Source organism: Urocampus carinirostris, chromosome 9 (assembly GCF_059441175.1).
Source record: "Urocampus carinirostris isolate Australia breed hairy pipefish chromosome 9, RoL_Ucar_1.0, whole genome shotgun sequence".
NCBI lineage: Eukaryota > Metazoa > Chordata > Actinopteri > Syngnathiformes > Syngnathidae > Urocampus > Urocampus carinirostris.
Window position 1 is genome coordinate 38,055,749 of NC_142357.1, and position 20,124 is coordinate 38,075,872.

The window sequence follows — 20,124 nt, forward strand, 5'->3', positions numbered from 1 at the left end:
CAAATTGCCAAGAAAATATGTAAAATACCTACATGATTTTGGATATTATTGCACACAGAAAGCATATAAGTCATTTCTCTTAAGTAAAGGTCTTCGTGGAAAAATAAAACGGGAAATTATTTTATAGGCTTCCATTATAAAAAAGCCCACTGATCAAGCTACTCACATAAAAAAGAAGCAAGTGTTACCAATTCTGCAAATATATAGTAAAAGCCATCAAATTATGGACCACCATTTCAATTGTTGAAATTGGGTGACACTTTAAGAAATACATTTTATTGTTCAAAGTACGAACAAAAATATTCTTAGGCATTGTTAATATTACAACAATGCTGCTCCCAACAGATCAATGTTTAACCTTTCTGTACACCTACAAATTTGAACCACCCAAAACCAAACAAATATTTAAAAAAATGTTTTTTTTATCTTACCTCCCCGGAAGTATTTCTCCTGTCAGGTAGCATTAGTGTGTTGGCATGACTTCCCGGCACAACAGTTGACCCAATACTCATCCTTGGTCCGACCAGCATGTATCGTTTGTCTCCGGATCGGTACTGGATGCTGTGACACAGCGTGCCATCATAATTGGCATCTTGAAGATATTTGGAAGTGTAATCTGTAGATTTGGAGCACTGCAAGGCGATCAGCGCCAACACACTGAGCACCAGAAGTAGTGACACTGAGCCCAAAGACACCATCAGATAAAAAGCCAGATGGCCCTCCTCGGCCACCCCTGCTGCACTTTTCAAGTCGGAAGCAGCCAAAGCCTCTTTGGGCTCCACAAGTTTGACATTGACGGTGGCCGTGGCCGAGAGCGAAACGTTGCCGTTGTCTTTGACCAGCACCAGCAGTCTGTGCTCGGCTTCGTCCTTCTCCGTCAAGGAGCGCAGGGTTCTGATCTGGCCCGTGTAGCGGTCCAAAGAGAACAGGCTGTGGTCGCTTACTTTCTGCAGAGAAAACAGCAGCCAGCCATTGTATCCGATGTCGGCATCGTAGGCTCGGACTTTAGTCACCAAGTCTCCTGCTTTCAAATTGCGGGTAATCTCCTCTTTGCCTTGGTTGGAACCGTTGTTGCTGACCGGGTAAAGGATGACCGGGGCGTTGTCGTTTTCATCCAAAACAAAGACTTTCACCGTCACATTACTACTTAGGGGAGGACTTCCGCTATCTGTTGCCACCACTTGGAATTCAAAGCATTTTAACGTCTCAAAATCAAAACTTTTTAATGCCGATATGAGTCCACTTTCTGAATTTATATTCAAATATGACCGAATACCATTTGTCTTCCCTTCTCTCAAAATTTGATACGAAATTTTTGCATTTTCCCCCAAGTCTTTATCCATTGCTATAACAGAAAACACGGACATTCCAGGAATGTTATTTTCCATAAGGTAAAACTCAAGTGTCTTATGTTGAAAATATGGACTGTTATCATTGACATCAGCCACTTGGATATTTAAAGTTTTAAAAGCCGATAAAGGAGGCTCTCCACAATCAGTAGCTTTAATTACCAATTCATAATGTGCAACTTTCTCTCGATCCAAAATCATTTTAGTGACAACTGAGTAGGTGTTCTCCTTGTAAGATGGCTTCAGTTCAAATGGAACATCGTTTGTTATTTGCGAAATAACTTTTGCATTTAGGCCTGAGTCTTTATCAGTGACGCTAATCAAGGAAATAACCATGCCGGGTTTGGAGTTTTCCAAAACTTCATTTGAAAGAGACGTCTCGGTAATTTGTGGAACATTATCATTAACGTCTTTAATTTTTATTATTATTCGACACTCACCTGTCAGGGGAGGTGTGGCTTTATCTGACGCTTCGACATCCAATTCGTAAATATCATTTTCTTCGTAATCGATTCTTCCTCTTACAGTAATTTCCCCGGTTATTTTATTCAACTCAAATACATCATACACATGTTTACTTGACGTTTTGGAAAAAATATATTCAATTTTTCCATTAGTTCCTTCGTCAGGATCTGTTGCATTCATTTTAAAAACAGATGAGCCAATTTGAATATTTTCTTCTATTGTAATTTCATAAACTTCTTGGCTAAAAACGGGTCGATTATCATTGCTGTCGAGAACGATAACGGACACGTTGAGGGTTCCTGATAGGGGAGGTTTACTTCCATCTACTGCTGTGACTACCAGCAAGTGTTTGTCGTTCTGCTCCCGGTCCAAAGATTTTTTCAGCACCAGAAACGGAACCTTCCCTGCATCGCTTTGGCGGACATGGATCTCGAAATACTCATTTTGGGTCAGCGTGTACATGCGAATGGAATTAACCCCAGCGTCCGGATCTCGAGCGGCATGCAATTGAAACCTCCTCCCCGGCAAAGTGTGCTCAGCTATCTGAAATGTCTGCTCCTCTTCCGGGAAGCTCGGCGAGTGGTCGTTCACGTCTGCAATTTCCACTAGCACGTAGTGAATCTCCAGAGGGTTTTCCGCCAAGATCTTAAGTTCCACTAAACAGGCGGCGCCACCCTGACACAATTCCTCTCTGTCAATATGTCCCTGTACCAGCAGAGCTCCATTGTTTTGGTTGACTTGAAAAAAAGCCTCCTCAGAACCGGACGCCACACGAAATCGTCGATCCGTTAAGCTGCTGATATCAAGCCCAAGATCCTTGGCCACATTGCCGACCACGGTTCCATCTTTCACCTCCTCTGGAACGGAGTATCTTATCTGAGCGTGGATGCCACCTCCAAACAGAATTAGCAGTGCCAAATAAAACACTAACCAGATGTGCCCCCTTTCCATAGCGTTCTTCGAAGGGATCCAGAACAGAAGTGATCTGATCCAGGACCGGACTCGTTAAAGAGAGGACGACACAACAATGCGCTGCAGCGTTTGATCCCTTTCGCTTCTTTTATAACACGCAGACAAAGGAACAAGTGAGGGCAGTGCCGAAGCTATTCCTGCTCTTGTGGTGTAATAGTGACATCAAGTGGTTGTAAAAGTGAACTGTGATGTATAATGAACAGTGTTGTATTAAAATACTTCTATCCAAAAATCTTTGGTTGTTTTGTACATATAAAAAAACACAAAATGACAAATAATATTTATATAAGGTATAATACGTATGAAACCACACCCTACAACCCATCCCAGTTAAATATATATAAAAAATTCACCTTAATAAAACCATATTTTCAATAATTATAAACCATTTAGGAATTCAGAATGGATGAGAATTAAAAAGAACAAAACATATTTCAGAAACAATATGAATGTGAACCGATTGGTGCAATAAGTACATGGTAATCCAGTGATATTTTAAAGAACAAAATGACACACTCACTTTTTTTCAAAGCACCTTGGGCATTAGACATAAATAAATCAGGCTTCACTATTTAAATCACAGCAGCCCGCCAATGGACTGTAATCCGGGCAGTTTACTGAAAGTGGTATTCAGCAAAAACACAAATAGAAAGCAAAAACTGTGTAAGATGCAAACGTAAAAAAATAACAAGGCATCATTTTGAACAATTTCAGCAGCCATCTGATAATATTCATGACCAATAAATCATAAAAAATGAGATTTTTTAAATAATTATGTACTAGTATGTTTTGCTATAAACCTCCAAATAATTAATTGCAGAAGTATTAATCTGTCATATTTACAGCGTTATATGTTTTCACATATTTTGCACAGAACTCACTTTTGGTATGCTAAAAAGACGATTTTAAATATATGATAGTGGGGTCTCAAAACTCCAGATTCAATCTGTGGTTTATCCACTTGCTTTAAAAAAAAAACAAAAGTTGCTTATTTGTGGGGAACATTCCATTATTCAATAAGAAGACTTGAAGGCAAGTAAATAGCTGTGCATGTTAAGAACAAAAATCAAAAGTAATATTAAGGCAGAGTTCCAAGCCTGCCAACTTCACTGCTTGCAGGAAAAATGTGCTTGGATGACACACCAAGACAGAAAGAAATTATTATTTTTTTCTTTCAACCCTATTTTTGTTCACTAAGGAGAAAAACAGACAACCATAAACAATTACCCAGCTTCAAGAAAAGCATAAACCACAAAGCAGTAAAATGCTTGACTCCAGCAGAAAACACAATCTTTTTGATCAAACAAAGCATACAAAAATTATATGGAATGTCCAGCCACTGCAAGACAATGACTATGATGCTGTAAACAGGCACAAAAGTTAAACCCACAAATCTGAACCACCCACAACGACCAAAAACATTGCTCAATTGTTTTTTATCTTACCTCCCCAGTTGTGTTTCTCCTGTCAGGCAGCACAAGCGTGTTGGCATGACTTCCTGGCACCACAGTGGACCCGATACTCATCCTTGGTCCAACTAGCATGTATCGTTTGTCTCCGGACCGATACTGGATGCTGTGACACAGTGTGCCATCGTAATTCGCATCTTGGAGATATTTGGAAGTGTACTCTGTGGATTTGGAGCACTGCATGGCAATCAGTACCACCAAACTAAAAACTAAAAGGAATGACACCATACCCAAAGTCACCATCAGATAAAAACTTAGGTTGTCCTCCTCTTCCATGCCAACTGCACTTTTCATGTCGGAGGAAGTTAAAGCCTCTTTAGGCTCCACCAGCTTGACGCTGATGGTGACTGTGGCGGAAAGCGAAACGTTGCCGTTGTCTTTGACCAGCACCAGCAGTTCATGCTCGGCCTCATCTGTTTCCATCAAAGAACGCAGGGTTCTGATCTGGCCCGTATAGCGGTCCAAAGAGAACAAGCTGTGGTCGCTCACTTTCTGCAGGGAAAACAGCAGCCAGCCGTTGTATCCGATGTCTGCGTCGTAGGCTCGGACTTTGGTCACCAAGTCTCCTGCTTTCAAATTGCGGGGAATCTCCTCTATCGCTTGGGCAGAACCATTGGCGCTGACCGGGTACAGGATGACTGGAGCATTGTCATTCTCATCTAAAATGAACACTTTTACAGTCACGTTGCTTTTTAATGGAGGACTTCCACCATCTATTGCCACAACTTGAAATTGAAAATGTTTCAATGTTTCAAAATCAAAACTTTTTAGCGCTGATATTTCTCCATTTTCTGAATTGATGTTCAAGAAAGAAGTAATGTCTGAATGTCCTCCCTGTCTGACGATATAATACGACACCACAGCGTTTTCATTTATATCTTTATCAACAGCCTTGACTGAAACAACTGGAGCACCGGGTTCATTGTTTTCCATAAGATACAACTCTACAGGATTTTTCTGGAATTCTGGCATGTTATCATTCACGTCTTTCACTTGGATGGTTACAGTTTTGAACGTAGAAAGCGGCGGCTCCCCGCAATCAGTCGCCGTTATCAAAATATCATAACTTGTTTTTGTTTCTCGGTCTAAACCCTCTTTGGTCACTAAGGAGTATATATTGTCCTTGAACGACGGCTTTAAATCAAACGGTACGTTTCCTGATAAACCGCATATCACTTTCCCATTCTGGCCTGAATCGATATCAGTGAAACTGACAAGCGCAATCACCGTCCCATGTTTAACATCTTCGGGGACTGCGTTAGCAATAGAAGTAACCTCAATCTCGGGTTTGTTATCGTTTACATCTTGGATTTTTATAATAACTCTGCACTCAGTGGTCATGGGAGGCTGGCCTTTGTCGGAAGCATGAACATTTAGTTTGAAGATATTATTTTTTTCAAAATCAATTTCCCTGGAAACTCGGATTTCTCCTTTGTTTTTATCCAGATTAAAAAGACTTGCAGTGTTCATATCCCCCCCAAATTCATATTCCACTTCCCCGTTTGTCCCCTCGTCTACGTCAGTAGCTTGCACTTTAATTACAAGGCTGCCTAATGCTGCATTTTCCCTCAAAACGACAGAATATCCTTCCTCGGAAAAAACAGGTCGATTATCATTGATGTCAAGAACACAAATGAACACATTTATTTGTGAAGATTTTGATGGTGTACCTCCGTCTATAGCAGACAAAATTAAAGTATGATTTATTTTCTCTTCCTTGTCTAGCTGTTTTTGTAACAGTAAAAATGGTATTTTGTCATCATCTCTTTCCCGGATTTCAAGTTGAAAATGTTCATTTTGACTCAATTTATAATGCTGGATGGAATTAATTCCAACATCCGGGTCTTTTGCAACTGGTAAATGAAACCGTGCACCTGATAAAGTATTTTCTGCGATTTCTATTATTTTCTCTTTTTCCATAAAACTGGGCGCGTGATCGTTAGCATCAATCACTTCTACAGACACGTAGTGGATCTCCAACGGGTTCTCCACCACAATTTTGATGTCCATCACGCAGATAACATTACCCTCGCACAATTGCTCCCGATCGAGCCGTTTGCGTACCGAAAGGAGCCCATTGTCTGGGTTTACCTCAAATAACGTATTCTGCACGCCCGTCACAATTCTGAGCCTCCTGCTCGCCAAAGAGCTAACATCCAGGCCCAAATCCTTTGCCACATTCCCAATGACGGATCCGACCTTCACTTCTTCCATGGTGGAATATTTCAACTGGGCCGCCACCAGCTCAGTGCAACAAAGCAGGATGGAAAACAACGCAGGGCGCGTCCAAAACATGATTATCCGTTTTTGTATGGTTCCTTTGCGCAAGGCAGGATTAAAACAAAAACAAAAAACAATTATTACTCTTATAAGGCAGCTAGAAAAAATAAAAGAAGAATACTTGGACGGAGGAAGCTCTCCGTGCAAACCCGAACAGATATGTTCTTTGTAGTCCAGCAACAACGCCCCTTATAATAACTCAAAAATGTAACGCTCATCCGTTTTCAAATACTGTCATCTAGTGGGCAAAAAAAGCATTGTTATATCGATGTGAAGGTGCCAAAAACAAAAATGGGGAGAGGATAAAGTGAAAGTATTTTCGGCGACATCTCTTCGGTTTTGTGAATGTTGTGTGGAAAAAATGTAACCTGGCTACCATATACTGAACGGTGGGTGGCAACAACATACACGAAACAAATCCCAAGATATAAGTATCTCTCGGATTTGGTACGGTAAATAATGTAACAAATCATATTAATACATTATGACGTCACATATTCCAGTTCCCAAACTGCTTTTCTGTCACAAGGATCCACAGACACGGATTCAGCACATCGGATAGCACCAGAAATGACAAAGAATATATTTATGGAGTGTGTACTATAACTATGTATCTTAGTTTGTACTGAGAAATATACAACAGAAGAAGTTAAATATAAAAAGTGATTGAATTTATCTATTTATGTATTTATGTGTTTATGTATGTATGTGTTAAAGTATTTATTTATTATTTATTTATATTTATTCAGATGGGGAATGTTACTTGGACACCAGTCACAAACATGAAACCAGTTGAGAACCAAGTATTCAAAATTCAGTAGAAAAATCAAAAATTATAAACATATAGGATATCGTATTCTAAATTGCGAAACAACAGAAAAAAACCTCTTTTATAGAGCAAAATTCAACCTCATATTTGTGACCATGGCAACACCATTTAAACCACTTACACGTATAATGATAAATCAAATGTTTTTAACACCACTGGGGATCAAACCAACAAACGATACCACCCTGCTTAAGAAAAAATCATGAACAACAAAACGGGAATGCATGGAAAAACCAAACCTCATGACTCAAGCTAAAAACAACCTTTGTTTATCAAAGAAATAAGAAAAAAAATATATATGCAGTCACTGTTGACATAACAACTTGTATGTTGTAGTCGATTGACCAAACAGTGAGCACATCTTACAAGTTAGAACGACCCAAAAAAAGCAAAAAACATTGCAATCTTACCATCCCAGTTGTGTTTCTCCTGTCAGGCAGCACCAGCGTATTAGCGTGACTTCCCGGCACCACAGTCGACCCTATACTTGCCCTGGGTCCGACCAGCATGTAATGCTTGTCTCCCGATCGGTACTGGATGCTGTGACACAGCGTGCCATCATAATTGGCGTCTTGGAGATATTTGGAAGTGTACTCTGTGGGTTTGGAGCACTGCATGGCAATCAGCACTACCACACTGAGCACTAAAAGAAGTGACATTGAGCCCAAAGTTACCATCAGATAAAAAGTCAGGTGGTCTTCCTCATCCACACCTGCTGCGCTTGTCAGGTCGGAAGCCGCCAAAGCCTCTTTAGGCTCCACCAGTTTGACACTGAGAGTGGCTGTGGCTGAGAGGGAAACGTTGCCATTGTCCTTGACCAGCACCAGCAGTTTGTGCTCAGGTTCATCATTCTCCGTCAAGCTGCGCAGGGTTCTAATATGGCCCGTGTAGCGGTCTAAAGAGAATAGGCTGTGGTCGCTGATTTTCTGCAGTGAAAACAGCAGCCAACCGTTGTATCCAATGTCAGCGTCGTAGGCTCTGACTTTGGCCACCAAGTCTCCTGCTTTTAGATTGCGGGGAATCTCTTCCACGCTTTGGGCAGAACCGTTGGCGCTGACCGGGAACAGAATGACCGGAGTATTGTCATTTTCATCCAAAATAAACACGTTCACTGTCACGTTACTGCTCAAAGGAGGACTTCCACCATCTGTTGCCACCACTTGGAATTGGAAAGTTTTTAATATCTCAAAGTCAAAACTTTTAAGTGCTGATATTTCTCCATTCTCTGTGTTGATGTTTAAAAATGTCGACATCTTAACTTGACCTCCTTCACTTCTGCTTATGTGATAGGTTAGCGCGGCATTTTCGTTTACATCTTTATCAAATGCAGTGACTGAGAAAATGGACTTTCCTGGAGAGTTATTTTCCATCAGATAAAGTTGGATTGGATTTTCCATAAAGGTTGGAATATTGTCATTAACATCTAACACATCCACATGGATAATTGTTGACGTAGACAAAGGAGGTTGACCACAGTCAGTAGCTGTGATTGTGATGTCATAATATGCCACTAATTCTCGATCCAGTTTGTCTTTCAAAACCAGCGAATACGAATTTTCTTGAAATGAAGGTTTCAACTCGAAAGGCACAGTTTGCGAAAGACTGCAAATGACTTTGCCATTTAATCCGATGTCTTTGTCAGTGATACTTATGAGAGAGATTACTGTTCCGGTTTTGGAATCTTCTGTTATTGCTGTTGTGAGAGAAGTTACTTCTATTTCAGGTTGGTTGTCATTTTCATCCACTATTTTTATGTTAACCCTACAATAAGTGCTCATTGGAGGGTGTCCTTTATCCGTGGCATGGACATCTAATTTGTAAATATCTGCTTTCTCAAAATCAATTTCAGACTTTACTTTTATCTCACCCGTTATTTTATTCAAACTAAACAATGCATATATTTCGGAATCCAGCTTTCCACCAAAATAATATTCAATTTCACTGTTCAAGCCTTCATCTAGATCAGTTGCTTTTACCTTAGTGACACTAGTGTCAGGTTTGATATTTTCTGATAAAGATATTGAATAAACATCCTGACTAAAGGTTGGGTGGTTATCATTTGAATCCAGAACTAAAACTGTGATATTAAGACTTCCAGATCTTGGTGGATTTCCACCATCAACTGCAGTAAGAACAAGTTTGTGCTCAGCGTATTTTTCTCGGTCAAGAGGCTTTTGCAAGACTAATAATGGGACCTTGTCTTCACCTATTTCTCTAATTTGTGTGCTAAAATAATCATTTGTATTTAATTTATATCCACGTACAGTGTTGGTAAAAACATCTGGGTCGAGAGCATTTGGTAACTCAAAGTGTCTACCTGGAAGAGAAGATTCATATATTTCAAATGTTTTCTCGTTGTCTTGAAATTTTGGTGAATTATCATTAAGATCTAAAATTTCCACTTCAACATGATGAATCTCCATTGGTTTCTCAGCCACCAGTTTCAGATTAAGCACACAAGGCGAGATACTCTGACAGAGCTCCTCCCTGTCGATTCTTTTCCTCACAAAGAGGACGCCATTGTTCACATTCACCTCAAACTGAGCCCGCTCATTGCCTGAAACCATTCGCAAACGTCTCTCTGCCAAGGTGCTGAGGTCCAATCCCAGATCCCTGGCCAAATTGCCGACGACGGTTCCCACTTTGACTTCCTCCGTGATGGAATATTTAATTTGGGCAGCAGCCTGCTCCAGGCAAGCAAATAGGATGCAGAGGAAAATACCTTGCCTTTGTCCTCCTGCTTCCATATTCCCAGCTTGAGTCACAGCAATCTAATCCAAATCCACAATGAAAGGAAACCTCAAGGAACAGTCTAATTGGCAATCAAGGAATAATCCGAAATATTAGGCAATATAAGACTGAACTGACGGCTCCATCCGTTGACGACACCGTCTCATCTGAAAACAAAACGGTTCAGGAAAAGGGAGTACGCCTCATCCTCAACCCAAGATACTGATATGACACTGCCACCTAGTGGTGTTATTGACTCATGTGCAAATGTTACATCCCGTCAGAAGTTAAGAGTGAAGACTCAACATAAATTGCCAGGTTATTTTGTTCTGAAAAGTACCATCTAAAAACAAAATACTCTGTGTGAGCTTTCCAAACTTCAACCGAAAATGAAACGAAACACTAGTTTCAAATCAAACCGAGTCTTGGCAAGGCGTTTGTGTTGTAAATTCTGTTTCCCAGAAAGAAACAGAATCATTCAAATTAACACTGTAATGCTATATATGAAAGAGTTATTTTACTGAACCCAAAGTTAAATCTTTCTGTTATGGCACTCAATTTTTTTTCATCAAGAATGCACTTAGGTCATGCGATGAACACAAACAACCAATCAAAACAAATATTTCACAAAATGCCGCAAGAATATTAGAACCGAGCTTCCACGGGGACAAAACGTGAAATCAGCGTCGATGATTTTTCAGGACCATGGAGAGGGCGTAAACGGTTGTCAAGGTGTTTTCAAAAGTAATAAAATGTATGTGGGTTTAACTTCATGGAGTGATTAATCAGAGATACCTTGATCAATCACACTGTAATAAAGGGGTAAATACAAAGTGTTTGAATACACCATCAATGATTAAAAAATATATTACAACATAAAAATAAGCAAATACAAGAAATTGCTTGCCACTACAGAGATTGTAACATTGTTGTATTGAGATATTGCATAATATCTTATGCTTTGAAAGGACTTGAACCCTGAACCTCCGCACCCGGCCGCCGTGCCACTCTCATCAATTATCAATTAATCAAATTTCAGCACCATTTACAAAAATGGTTTCAAAGCTTTCAAATATGGAAAAAAAATCAAACACAATCGTCAATCCAAGAAAACAACATGATTCTTGATTCCATCATAGCTCTCAGCAGGTTTTGAGCAATTGCCAACATGAATATAAAAAGTTTACCCTACCTCCCCAAAAGTGTTTCTCCTATCAGGGAGCACCAAGGTGTTGGCGTGGCTTCCCGGCACCACAGTCGACCCGATACTCATCCTGGGTCCGACCAGCATGTAGCGTTTGTCTCCTGATCGGTACTGGATGCTGTGACACAGCGTGCCATCATAATTGGCATCTTGAAGATATTTGGAAGTGTAATCCGTAGATTTGGAACATTGCATGGCAATCAGCACTACCACACTGAGCACTAGAAGGAGTGACACTGAGCCCAGAGTCACCATGAGGTAAAAAGTCATGTGGTCCTCCTCGTCCACCCCTGCTGCACTTTTCAAATCGGAGGCGGCCAAAGCCTCTTTGGGCTCCACCAGTTTGACACTGAGAGTGGCTGTGGCTGAGAGCGAAACGTTGCCATTGTCTTTGACCAGCACTAGTAGTCTGTGCTCGGCCTCGTCCTTTTCCGTCAAGGAGCGCAGGGTTCTGATCTGGCCCGTGTAGCGGTCCAGAGAGAACAGGCTGTGGTCGCTCACTTTCTGCAGGGAAAACAGTAGCCAGCCATTGTATCCGATGTCGGCATCGTATGCTCGGACTTTGGTCACTAAATCTCCTGCTTTCAGATTGCGGGGAATCTCCTCCACGCATTGAGCGGAACCGTTGGCGCTGACTGGGTATAGGATGACTGGAGCGTTGTCGTTTTCATCCAAGATAAACACATTTACTGTCACGTTACTGCTCAAGGGAGGACTTCCGCCATCTGTTGCCACCACTTGGAATTGAAAGCTTTTCAGTGTCTCAAAGTCAAAACTTTTTAGTGCTGTCACATCTCCATTTTCCGAATTAATATTTAAAAAGGCTGTAATCGAATTATCCCTATATTTTCGAGCTATTTTGTATTGAACAATTGCATTTTCGTTTTCATCTTTATCTGTCGCCCTTAAGGAGAAAACCGAAGCTCCGCCAATGTTATTTTCTGTCAGATAAAATGACAATGGGCTTTGTTGAAAAATCGGACTGTTGTCATTCACATCGGATATCTCAATTTCAAGCGTCTTCAACATTGACAAAGAAGGATCTCCACAATCTGTTGCGCTAATCCTAATTTCATAACGAGAAACGTCTTCACGATCCAAAACTCCTTTTGTGACTACGGAATAGGAGTTCTCCTTATAGGACGGTTTTAATTCAAAAGGGACTTGGTTGGTGATGTGCAGAAGGATTTTCCCATTAACACCTGAGTCTTTATCCATAACGCTGATGAGGGAAATTATAGTTCCGGGTTTTGAATCTTCCAGCACTTTATTTGAAAGTGACGTCACTTCTATTATTGGTGGGTTATCATTTACATCTTTTATTTTTACGACTACACGGCACCTGCCTGTCAGTGGAGGCAACCCTTTGTCAGAGGCCTCGATTTCTATTTTATAGATTTCGGATTCCTCATAGTCCACTGGAAGTTTCAATTTAATTTGACCACTCGAACTATCAATATCAAAAATATCAGACACTTTACTCGCTAAAGTTTTACTCAAGCTATATTTTATTTCACCATTTGTACCTTCATCTGGGTCCGTCGCATTAACTCGTGCCACAATTGTGCCACCGTGCACATTTTCAAATATCTCAACGTTATAGATCTCCTGACCGAACGTGGGTCGATTATCATTGATATCAAGCACAATAATTGTCACATTAAGTTTGTTAGATCTTGGAGGTTTCCCCCCGTCCACGGCAGTAACAATTAGAAAGTGCTTATTTTTCTGTTCTCTATCTAACGCTTTCTTCAGGACTAAAAACGGGATTTTCTCTTCATCACTCTGCACAATATCCAATTCAAAATATTCATTAGGTGTGAGCATGTACGTGCGCACGGAATTGACGCCTGCATCCGGGTCTCGAGCCGTGTGCAGTTGGAAGCGCGTCCCCGGTGACGAATGCTCGGCTATTTCAAAAATCTGTTTCTTTTGAGAGAAGACCGGACTGTGGTCATTCACATCTGTGATTTCCACCACCACGTATTGCACCTCGAGGGGGTTTTCAACCAGGATCTTCAGTTCCATCAAGCAGGCGCCGCTGCCCTCACAAAGCTCCTCCCTGTCAATTTTGCGACGGACCTGCATGGCGCCATTGTCTGCATTTACCTCAAAATACGCGTCTGCGGCCCCTGACGCCACCCTAAAGCGCCTGTCACTTAAAGTACCTCGATCCAGACCGAGATCTTTTGCAACCATGCCGACGACTGTCCCGGCCGCCATCTCCTCGGGGATCGAGTAACTCAGCTCAGCCCGAGCCCGCTCCACGAAAGAAAACAGCAGGAATAAGGAAAAAATCATCCTCGTTTTGTTTCCTTGTATTGTTATCCAAGAAAAGGGAACACCCTCGTCTACATTCAAAAAAAGGAAGAATAATCTACAATATTGCTCAACTGCGTGTGATCCGAAAAAGAACCGCACAGTTCCGAATGCTGGAAATAATGAACCCTTCTCCCTCAGAGGGAAGACAAAAGCCAAAAGGAGCTCGCCTGTTGACTGTGTCACAGCGACATCTTGTGGCAACTTATTTAAATGTGAATACCAGACTTAATGCAAGAAGCAAAATATGACAGTCCTGCGAGGGGTTTTCTTCCAATTATTGGGATTCAAAGTACAAAATAGTGACAAATAAAGACATATTGAGTTATGTGTTCAGCAAGAGAGGCACATAGAAAGTTCAGCACCAACGAAAGCAATATTCACTCACATTTTTCATTATTTATGTCTCCATGAAAAATAGAGGGGCGGTTCATATGCTTCCATTACAAAAATACAGGCTCACTAATAATAATAATAACTGAATAGTTAATTCCCCAAAATATGCTAGAATCCAAAAATTTAGGAAATAATCATATTTGAAATTGTCACATAAAGGTGACAATTCAAGAAATAAGGTCTAAAATATTGTACTCAGAATCATATGTTCCATCACTAAGCAAAAGTCAACATTAGAAAAAAACAATTTTTACATAGTGCAAGCTGAAATTGGTGACCACGCACATACATAGTTAACTAAAATATGTTTTTAACTAGCAGCACGGCAGCTGAGTGGTTACTGTGGCGCAGTTCTGAGGTCATGCGATCAAATCCACCTGCCTTCCTCTGCGGAGTTGCATGTTTTCCCTGTGCTTGCGTGGGTTTCCTTCAGGCACTCCGATTCCCTCCCACATTCCAAAAACATGCATATCAAGTTAATTAACCCGTCCAAATTGTCCATAGGTGTGAGTGAGCGTATCAATGGTTGTCATCTCTGTGTACCCTGCGACTGACTGACAACCAGTTCAGGATGTCCCCTTTCCCACTGCCCGAAGACAGCTGGGATGGGCTACATCACCCACGTGACCCTAGTGAGGATAAACAGTGCAGAAAATTGATGGATATGTGTTTTTAACAAGCGGCATGGTAGAGGAGTGGTCAGCTCGTCTGCAACGCAATTCTGAGGTCAAAGATTTCAAATCCAACTACCAGCCTTCCTGTGCAGAGTTTGCATGCTGTCCACGTGCTTGCACTCCGGTTCCCCCCCCCCCCCCAAAAAAAAAAAACAACCTATGAATTTTAGGTTAATTGGCCGGTCCAAGTTATCCCTAAGTGTGAATGAGCGAGTAAGTCGTCTGCTTCTCTGTGCCCTGCGACTAGCTGGCAACCAGTTCAGGGTGTCCTTGCCCACTGGCCGAATATAGGTAGGATGAGCTCTAGCAGCCCCCGCGACTCTATACAGAGGAGATATATATATATATATATATATATATATATATATATATATATATATATACTGCAACCTAGCTTCAGAATTAGCATGATCCACAAAACAGAAATGCATAAAAACACCAGAAAAGTCAACCCTTGTCTCCAGCAAATCAAACAAAGTAGGAACACATATGTTTAGTCATTGTTAGCTTTACAAATATGTTAAGATTAACAGAAAAAATCGAAACACATCCTAAAAGTTGTAATCACAGATAAAGTCCCTCAAAACTTTACAAATATTTTTTTTATCTTACCTCTTCAGAAGTGTTTCTCCTATCAGGCAGCATCAACGTGTTGGCATGGCTACCCGGCACTACAGTGGACCCAACACTCATTCTGGGTCCGACCAGCATGTAACGTTTGTCTCCGGACCGATACTGGATGCTGTGACACAGCGTGCCATCATAATTGGCATCTTGGAGATATTTGGAAGTGTACTCTGTGGATTTGGAGCACTGCATGGCAATCAGCACCACCACACTGAGTACCAGAAGGAGTGACACCGAGCCCAAAGTCACCATCAGGTAAAAAGTCAGGTGGTCCTCCTCATCCACTCCTGCTGCGCTTTTCAGGTCGGAAGCCGCCAAAGCCTCTTTAGGCTCCACCAGTTTGACGTTGACGGTGGCCGTGGCTGAGAGCGAAACGTTGCCGTTGTCTTTGACAAGCACCAGCAGTCTGTGCTCGGCCTCGTCCTTCTCCGTCAAGGAGCGCAGGGTTCTGATCTGGCCCGTGTAGCGGTCCAAAGAGAACAAGCTGTGGTCACTCACTTTCTGCAGGGAAAACAGCAGCCAGCCATTGTATCCGATGTCGGCGTCGTAGGCTCGGACTTTGGTCACTAAGTCTCCTGCTTTCACATTGCGGGGAATTTCCTCCACGCTTTGGGCAGTACCGTTAGCGCTGACTGGGTACAGGATGACCGGAGTGTTGTCATTCTCGTCCAAAATAAATACATTTACTGTAACATTACTACTTAAGGGAGGAGTTCCGCCATCTATTGCTGTCACTTGGAATTGAAAACTTTTCAGAATCTCAAAATCAAAACGTTTTAGCGCTGATATTTGTCCATTTTCCGAATTTATGTTCAAGAAAGATGTGACGTCCGAATGACCTGCCTGTCTGACAATATAATATGACACCACAGCATTTTCATCTAAATCTTTATCAACAGCGTTGATTGATAATACGGAAGCACCAGGTTCATTGTTTTCCATCAGATACAACTCTACAGGATTTTTCTGGAATTCTGGCATGTTATCATTCACGTCTTTAACTATGATGCTTACAGTTTTGAACGTAGAAAGCGGCGGTTCCCCACAATCAGTCGCCGTTATTGGAATATCGTAGCTCGATATAGTTTCTCGGTCCAGAACATCTTTTGTCACTAAGGAGTACATGTTTTCCTTGAACGAGTGTTTTAAATCAAATGGCAAGTTTCCTATTACACTGCATTTCACTTTGCCGTTCAGGCCAGAATCAATATCTGTAATACTGACAAGCGCGATCACCGTCCCGTGTTTAGCATCTTCAGGAACCACGCTGGCAATTGAAGTCACCTCAATCACAGGTTTGTTATCGTTTACATCTACGATTTTTATAATAACTCTGCAGTCAGTGGTCATTGGAGGCTGGCCTTTGTCAGTAGCCTGAACATCTAATTTGAAAATATTGTTTTTTTCAAAGTCAATTTGTCCTTTAACTCTGATTTCTCCTTTGTTTTTATCAAGATTAAAAAGAGGTTCTGCGTTCATATCCCCACCAAATTCATATTCGACCTCCCCGTTTGCCCCCTCGTCTACGTCAGTAGCTTGCACTTTAATTACAAGGCTTCCTAACGCTGCATTTTCCTGCAAATCAGCAGTATAAACCTCTTTCAAGAAAATGGGTCTATTATCATTTGTATCTAAAACACGTATGGTGACATTTAAATTAGCACTTTTTGAAGGAGTCCCTCCGTCTATTGCAGACAAAATTAAGCTGTGGTTATTTTTATTTTCCCTGTCAAGCTGCCTTTGAAGCACTAAAAAAGGCATTTTATCTTCCCCTCTTTCCCGAATTTCAAGTTGAAAATTGTCATGCTGACTCAATTTATAACGCTGAATGGAATTCATCCCAACATCCGGGTCTTTTGCGCCTGGCAATTGAAACCGTGCACCCGATAAAGTATTTTCTGAGATCTCTATTATTTTCCCCTTCTCCGCAAAACTAGGGGCGTGATCATTAGCATCAATCACTTCCACGGACACATAGTGGATCTCCAAAGGGTTTTCTACCACAATTTTGATGTCCATCACGCAGATAGCATTCCTCTCGCACAACTGCTCCCGATCGAGCCGTTTGCGCACTGAAAGTAGCCCATTGTTCGGGTTTACCTCAAATAACGTATCCTGCTCGCCTGTCACAATTCGGAACTTCCTGTGCGCCAAAGAACCAATATCCAGGCCCAGATCCTTTGCCACGTTCCCAACGACGGATCCGACCTTCACTTCTTCCATCGTGGAATATTTCAACTGGGCCGCAACCAGCTCAGTGCAACAATGCAGGATGGAAAACAACGCAGGGCGCGTCCAAAACATGATTATCCCTTTTTGTATGGTTCCTTTGTGCAAGGCAGGATTAAAACAACAACTTAATAACAATTAAAATGCTCTAATCTTAGAAGGCAGCTAGAAAAAAATAAAAGAAGGACACTCAGACGAAGGAAGCTCTCCGTGAGAATCCGAGCGGATATGTTCTTTGTAGTCCAGCAACAACGCTCCTTATAAGAAACCAATTTTACAGCCATCCGTGCTCAAATACTGACACTCAGTGGACAAAAATGAGTATTGTTCCCTTGATGTGATTGTGTCAAAAAGAAAACTAGGGAAAGGAGAAAGTGGGAGTCTTTGCGAAAAGGTTTCTTCTCCAGTTTTGTGACTGTTGTGCGGGAAAAATTAACCTGGCTTCCGCATGCTGAATGGTGGAAACAACAGGCTAGGAAAGATCTATTAATAAACTGACGTCACACAGTCCACTTTCCAAAATACTTTTCGATCACAAGGATCCACTGAGACGAATTAAGCACCTCGGATAGCACCATGTTGGGGCAGCATAGGCTGAGGAGGTAAAGCGCTCGTCTTGTCACAGGTTCGATTCCCAGCATCCCTTGTTATATGTCAAAATTTACACCTTTCTGAGATACAAAGATGGATGTCACTTGTCACAATGTTTTGCGTCTTAACCCAGATAAAGACCGAGATGTTTATTATAGGCCCAGCTCCTTGACGTGATTTGTTCTCAAACACTGCTCTGAACCTCAGCAAATGTAATATCACCCTTAGTGACCCGGTCAAAAGTCTAGGTATTATATTTGATCCTAATCAGTCTTTTTAGTTTCATGCAAAAAATATAGAGTCGCTTTCTTCCACTTCCGTAATATTGCGAAGATTCGCCCAATGCTGTCGCAATCGGATGCTGAGACTATAATTCATGCGTTTATTACTTCTCAGTTTGATCACTGTAATGTATTGCTCTTCAGTCTTACGATGTCTAGCATCAAAAGTTTGCAGCTGGTTAAAAGTGTGGCAGTAAGCCTATTGTCTAAGACAAGAAAGTTTGACCATATAACTCCTGTTAGGTAACTAGCACTGGCTCCCATGAAGTGTACTTAAGATGTGACTTCAAGGTTCTCTTACTAGCATGCAAATGTTTTCATGGACTTGCCCCCGTTTATAATTCTCCTTTGAATTCCCCCTATGTTCCTTCATGAAGCCTCAGCTCGGAAAATTCTAATCTACTTGTGACTTCGAGCCAAAAAGAAGTCTGCAGGCTCGAGAGCATTCTCCGTCCGGGCCCCTGTGCTGTGGAATGCGCTGCCTCTGGACATAAGAAATGTAATCTCAATGGACGTTTTTAAATCGAGACTCAAAACACAATCCTAATCATTAGCATGTGATTGATTCCCACTTCACACTTTTCTTTTCCTGTCCTTTCCAGCTGACAGACTGTGATTATCTAAGGGAGGAGGACGAATTGGGGGAGTAAGTGGAACAGTGTCTGGACCTGAAGCATGTCAACATCTGCATCATCCAGCCGACAGAGATAGGAAGCTGCCTTGTTGCTGTTACTGACTTTTTGGACAATTTTACAGGATTGTGGCGTCATTGCTGTCATGCATTTTCTGGACATTATTTTTTACATATTGAATACGTTTTTCTTAATGATGTTCATAATGTTTTGTGTAATGCAACCCAATGCTAAATCTATTGCAAGCTGGTCATCCTCAAAGGGGGGTTACCATTTGTGAGGCCCCTTCTCAAGGTTTTTTATTTTCCTCATGCTGAGCTTTTTGAGTTTTTCCTTGCACATATGTTGGTTTAAGATCCAGTGATGATGTGATTGCAATGAGCCCGGTGCTTTAAGACATTTTGTAAATAAGGGCTATACAAATAAATGTGACTTGACTTGACCTGACGATGCCCACCTAGCAGACAAACTAAGGGTAAATGCCAACCAAAATGTTTCGATGTTCGACTTATGCCGAACCCAGACTGGAATTCGGGCCGGGCTCGCTTTTGGATCTTACCTCTTAGGCTAAAACTTAATAAATGATATGCCCCACACTGCAAATCCAGCAACAAAGCAAGGGAGACTGTATTGCCTGTATTTTGTCTGTGAAGAAGTAGAATTGTATATTTATCGTCAAAATGAGAGACTTGTTAAGAATCAAACAAACATGGAAAGCCTGATAAAAATAGTAAAAAAAGGACACCAGAGTCTAGGAACAAAACAATTGTCAAAAAAAATACAACAATACCCTTCTTTTCCCGTACCACTCAAACCTATAATTATGACATGGAAACTAAAAGATCTAGTTCCAAATAATTTAGATGAGGACAAGTGATAATTTATTACTTTTTAAACTCTAAAAAGAACAATGTAAACAATACACTCTGCTATTCATCCAACAACATGCCAAGAATTTGTTTCAACGGCAGTGAGACGGTTGTTTTAAAGCAAAAACAAAGCTAAATCGAACAAATAACCGCACAAGCAATACAAAAAGAACCTTCTGTCATATACTTCTATCAAGCAAGGACATAT

General features: G+C 41.2%; 1 protein-coding gene across 12 annotated transcripts in view; it reads right to left on the reverse strand.

The window, feature by feature from the left end:
• LOC148360220 (protocadherin alpha-C2-like) overlaps window positions 1-20,124 on the reverse strand; it is a 173,349-nt gene that overhangs the window by 126,728 nt on the left and 26,497 nt on the right. The window contains exon 1 of one of the 12 annotated variants that reach the window (XM_088343758.1): window positions 15,300-18,072. The exons of 7 other annotated variants lie outside the window; for them this stretch is intronic. In XM_088343758.1, the coding sequence (XP_088199884.1) occupies window positions 15,300-17,618 (2,319 nt within the window). In that variant the 5' untranslated portion in view covers window positions 17,619-18,072. Of the gene's footprint in view, window positions 1-431; window positions 2,855-4,231; window positions 6,631-7,774; window positions 10,242-11,286; window positions 13,769-15,299; window positions 18,073-20,124 lie in introns of those variants that run through there. 4 more of the 12 variants (XM_088343760.1, XM_088343751.1, XM_088343757.1 and 1 more) reach the window with 4 other exon arrangements.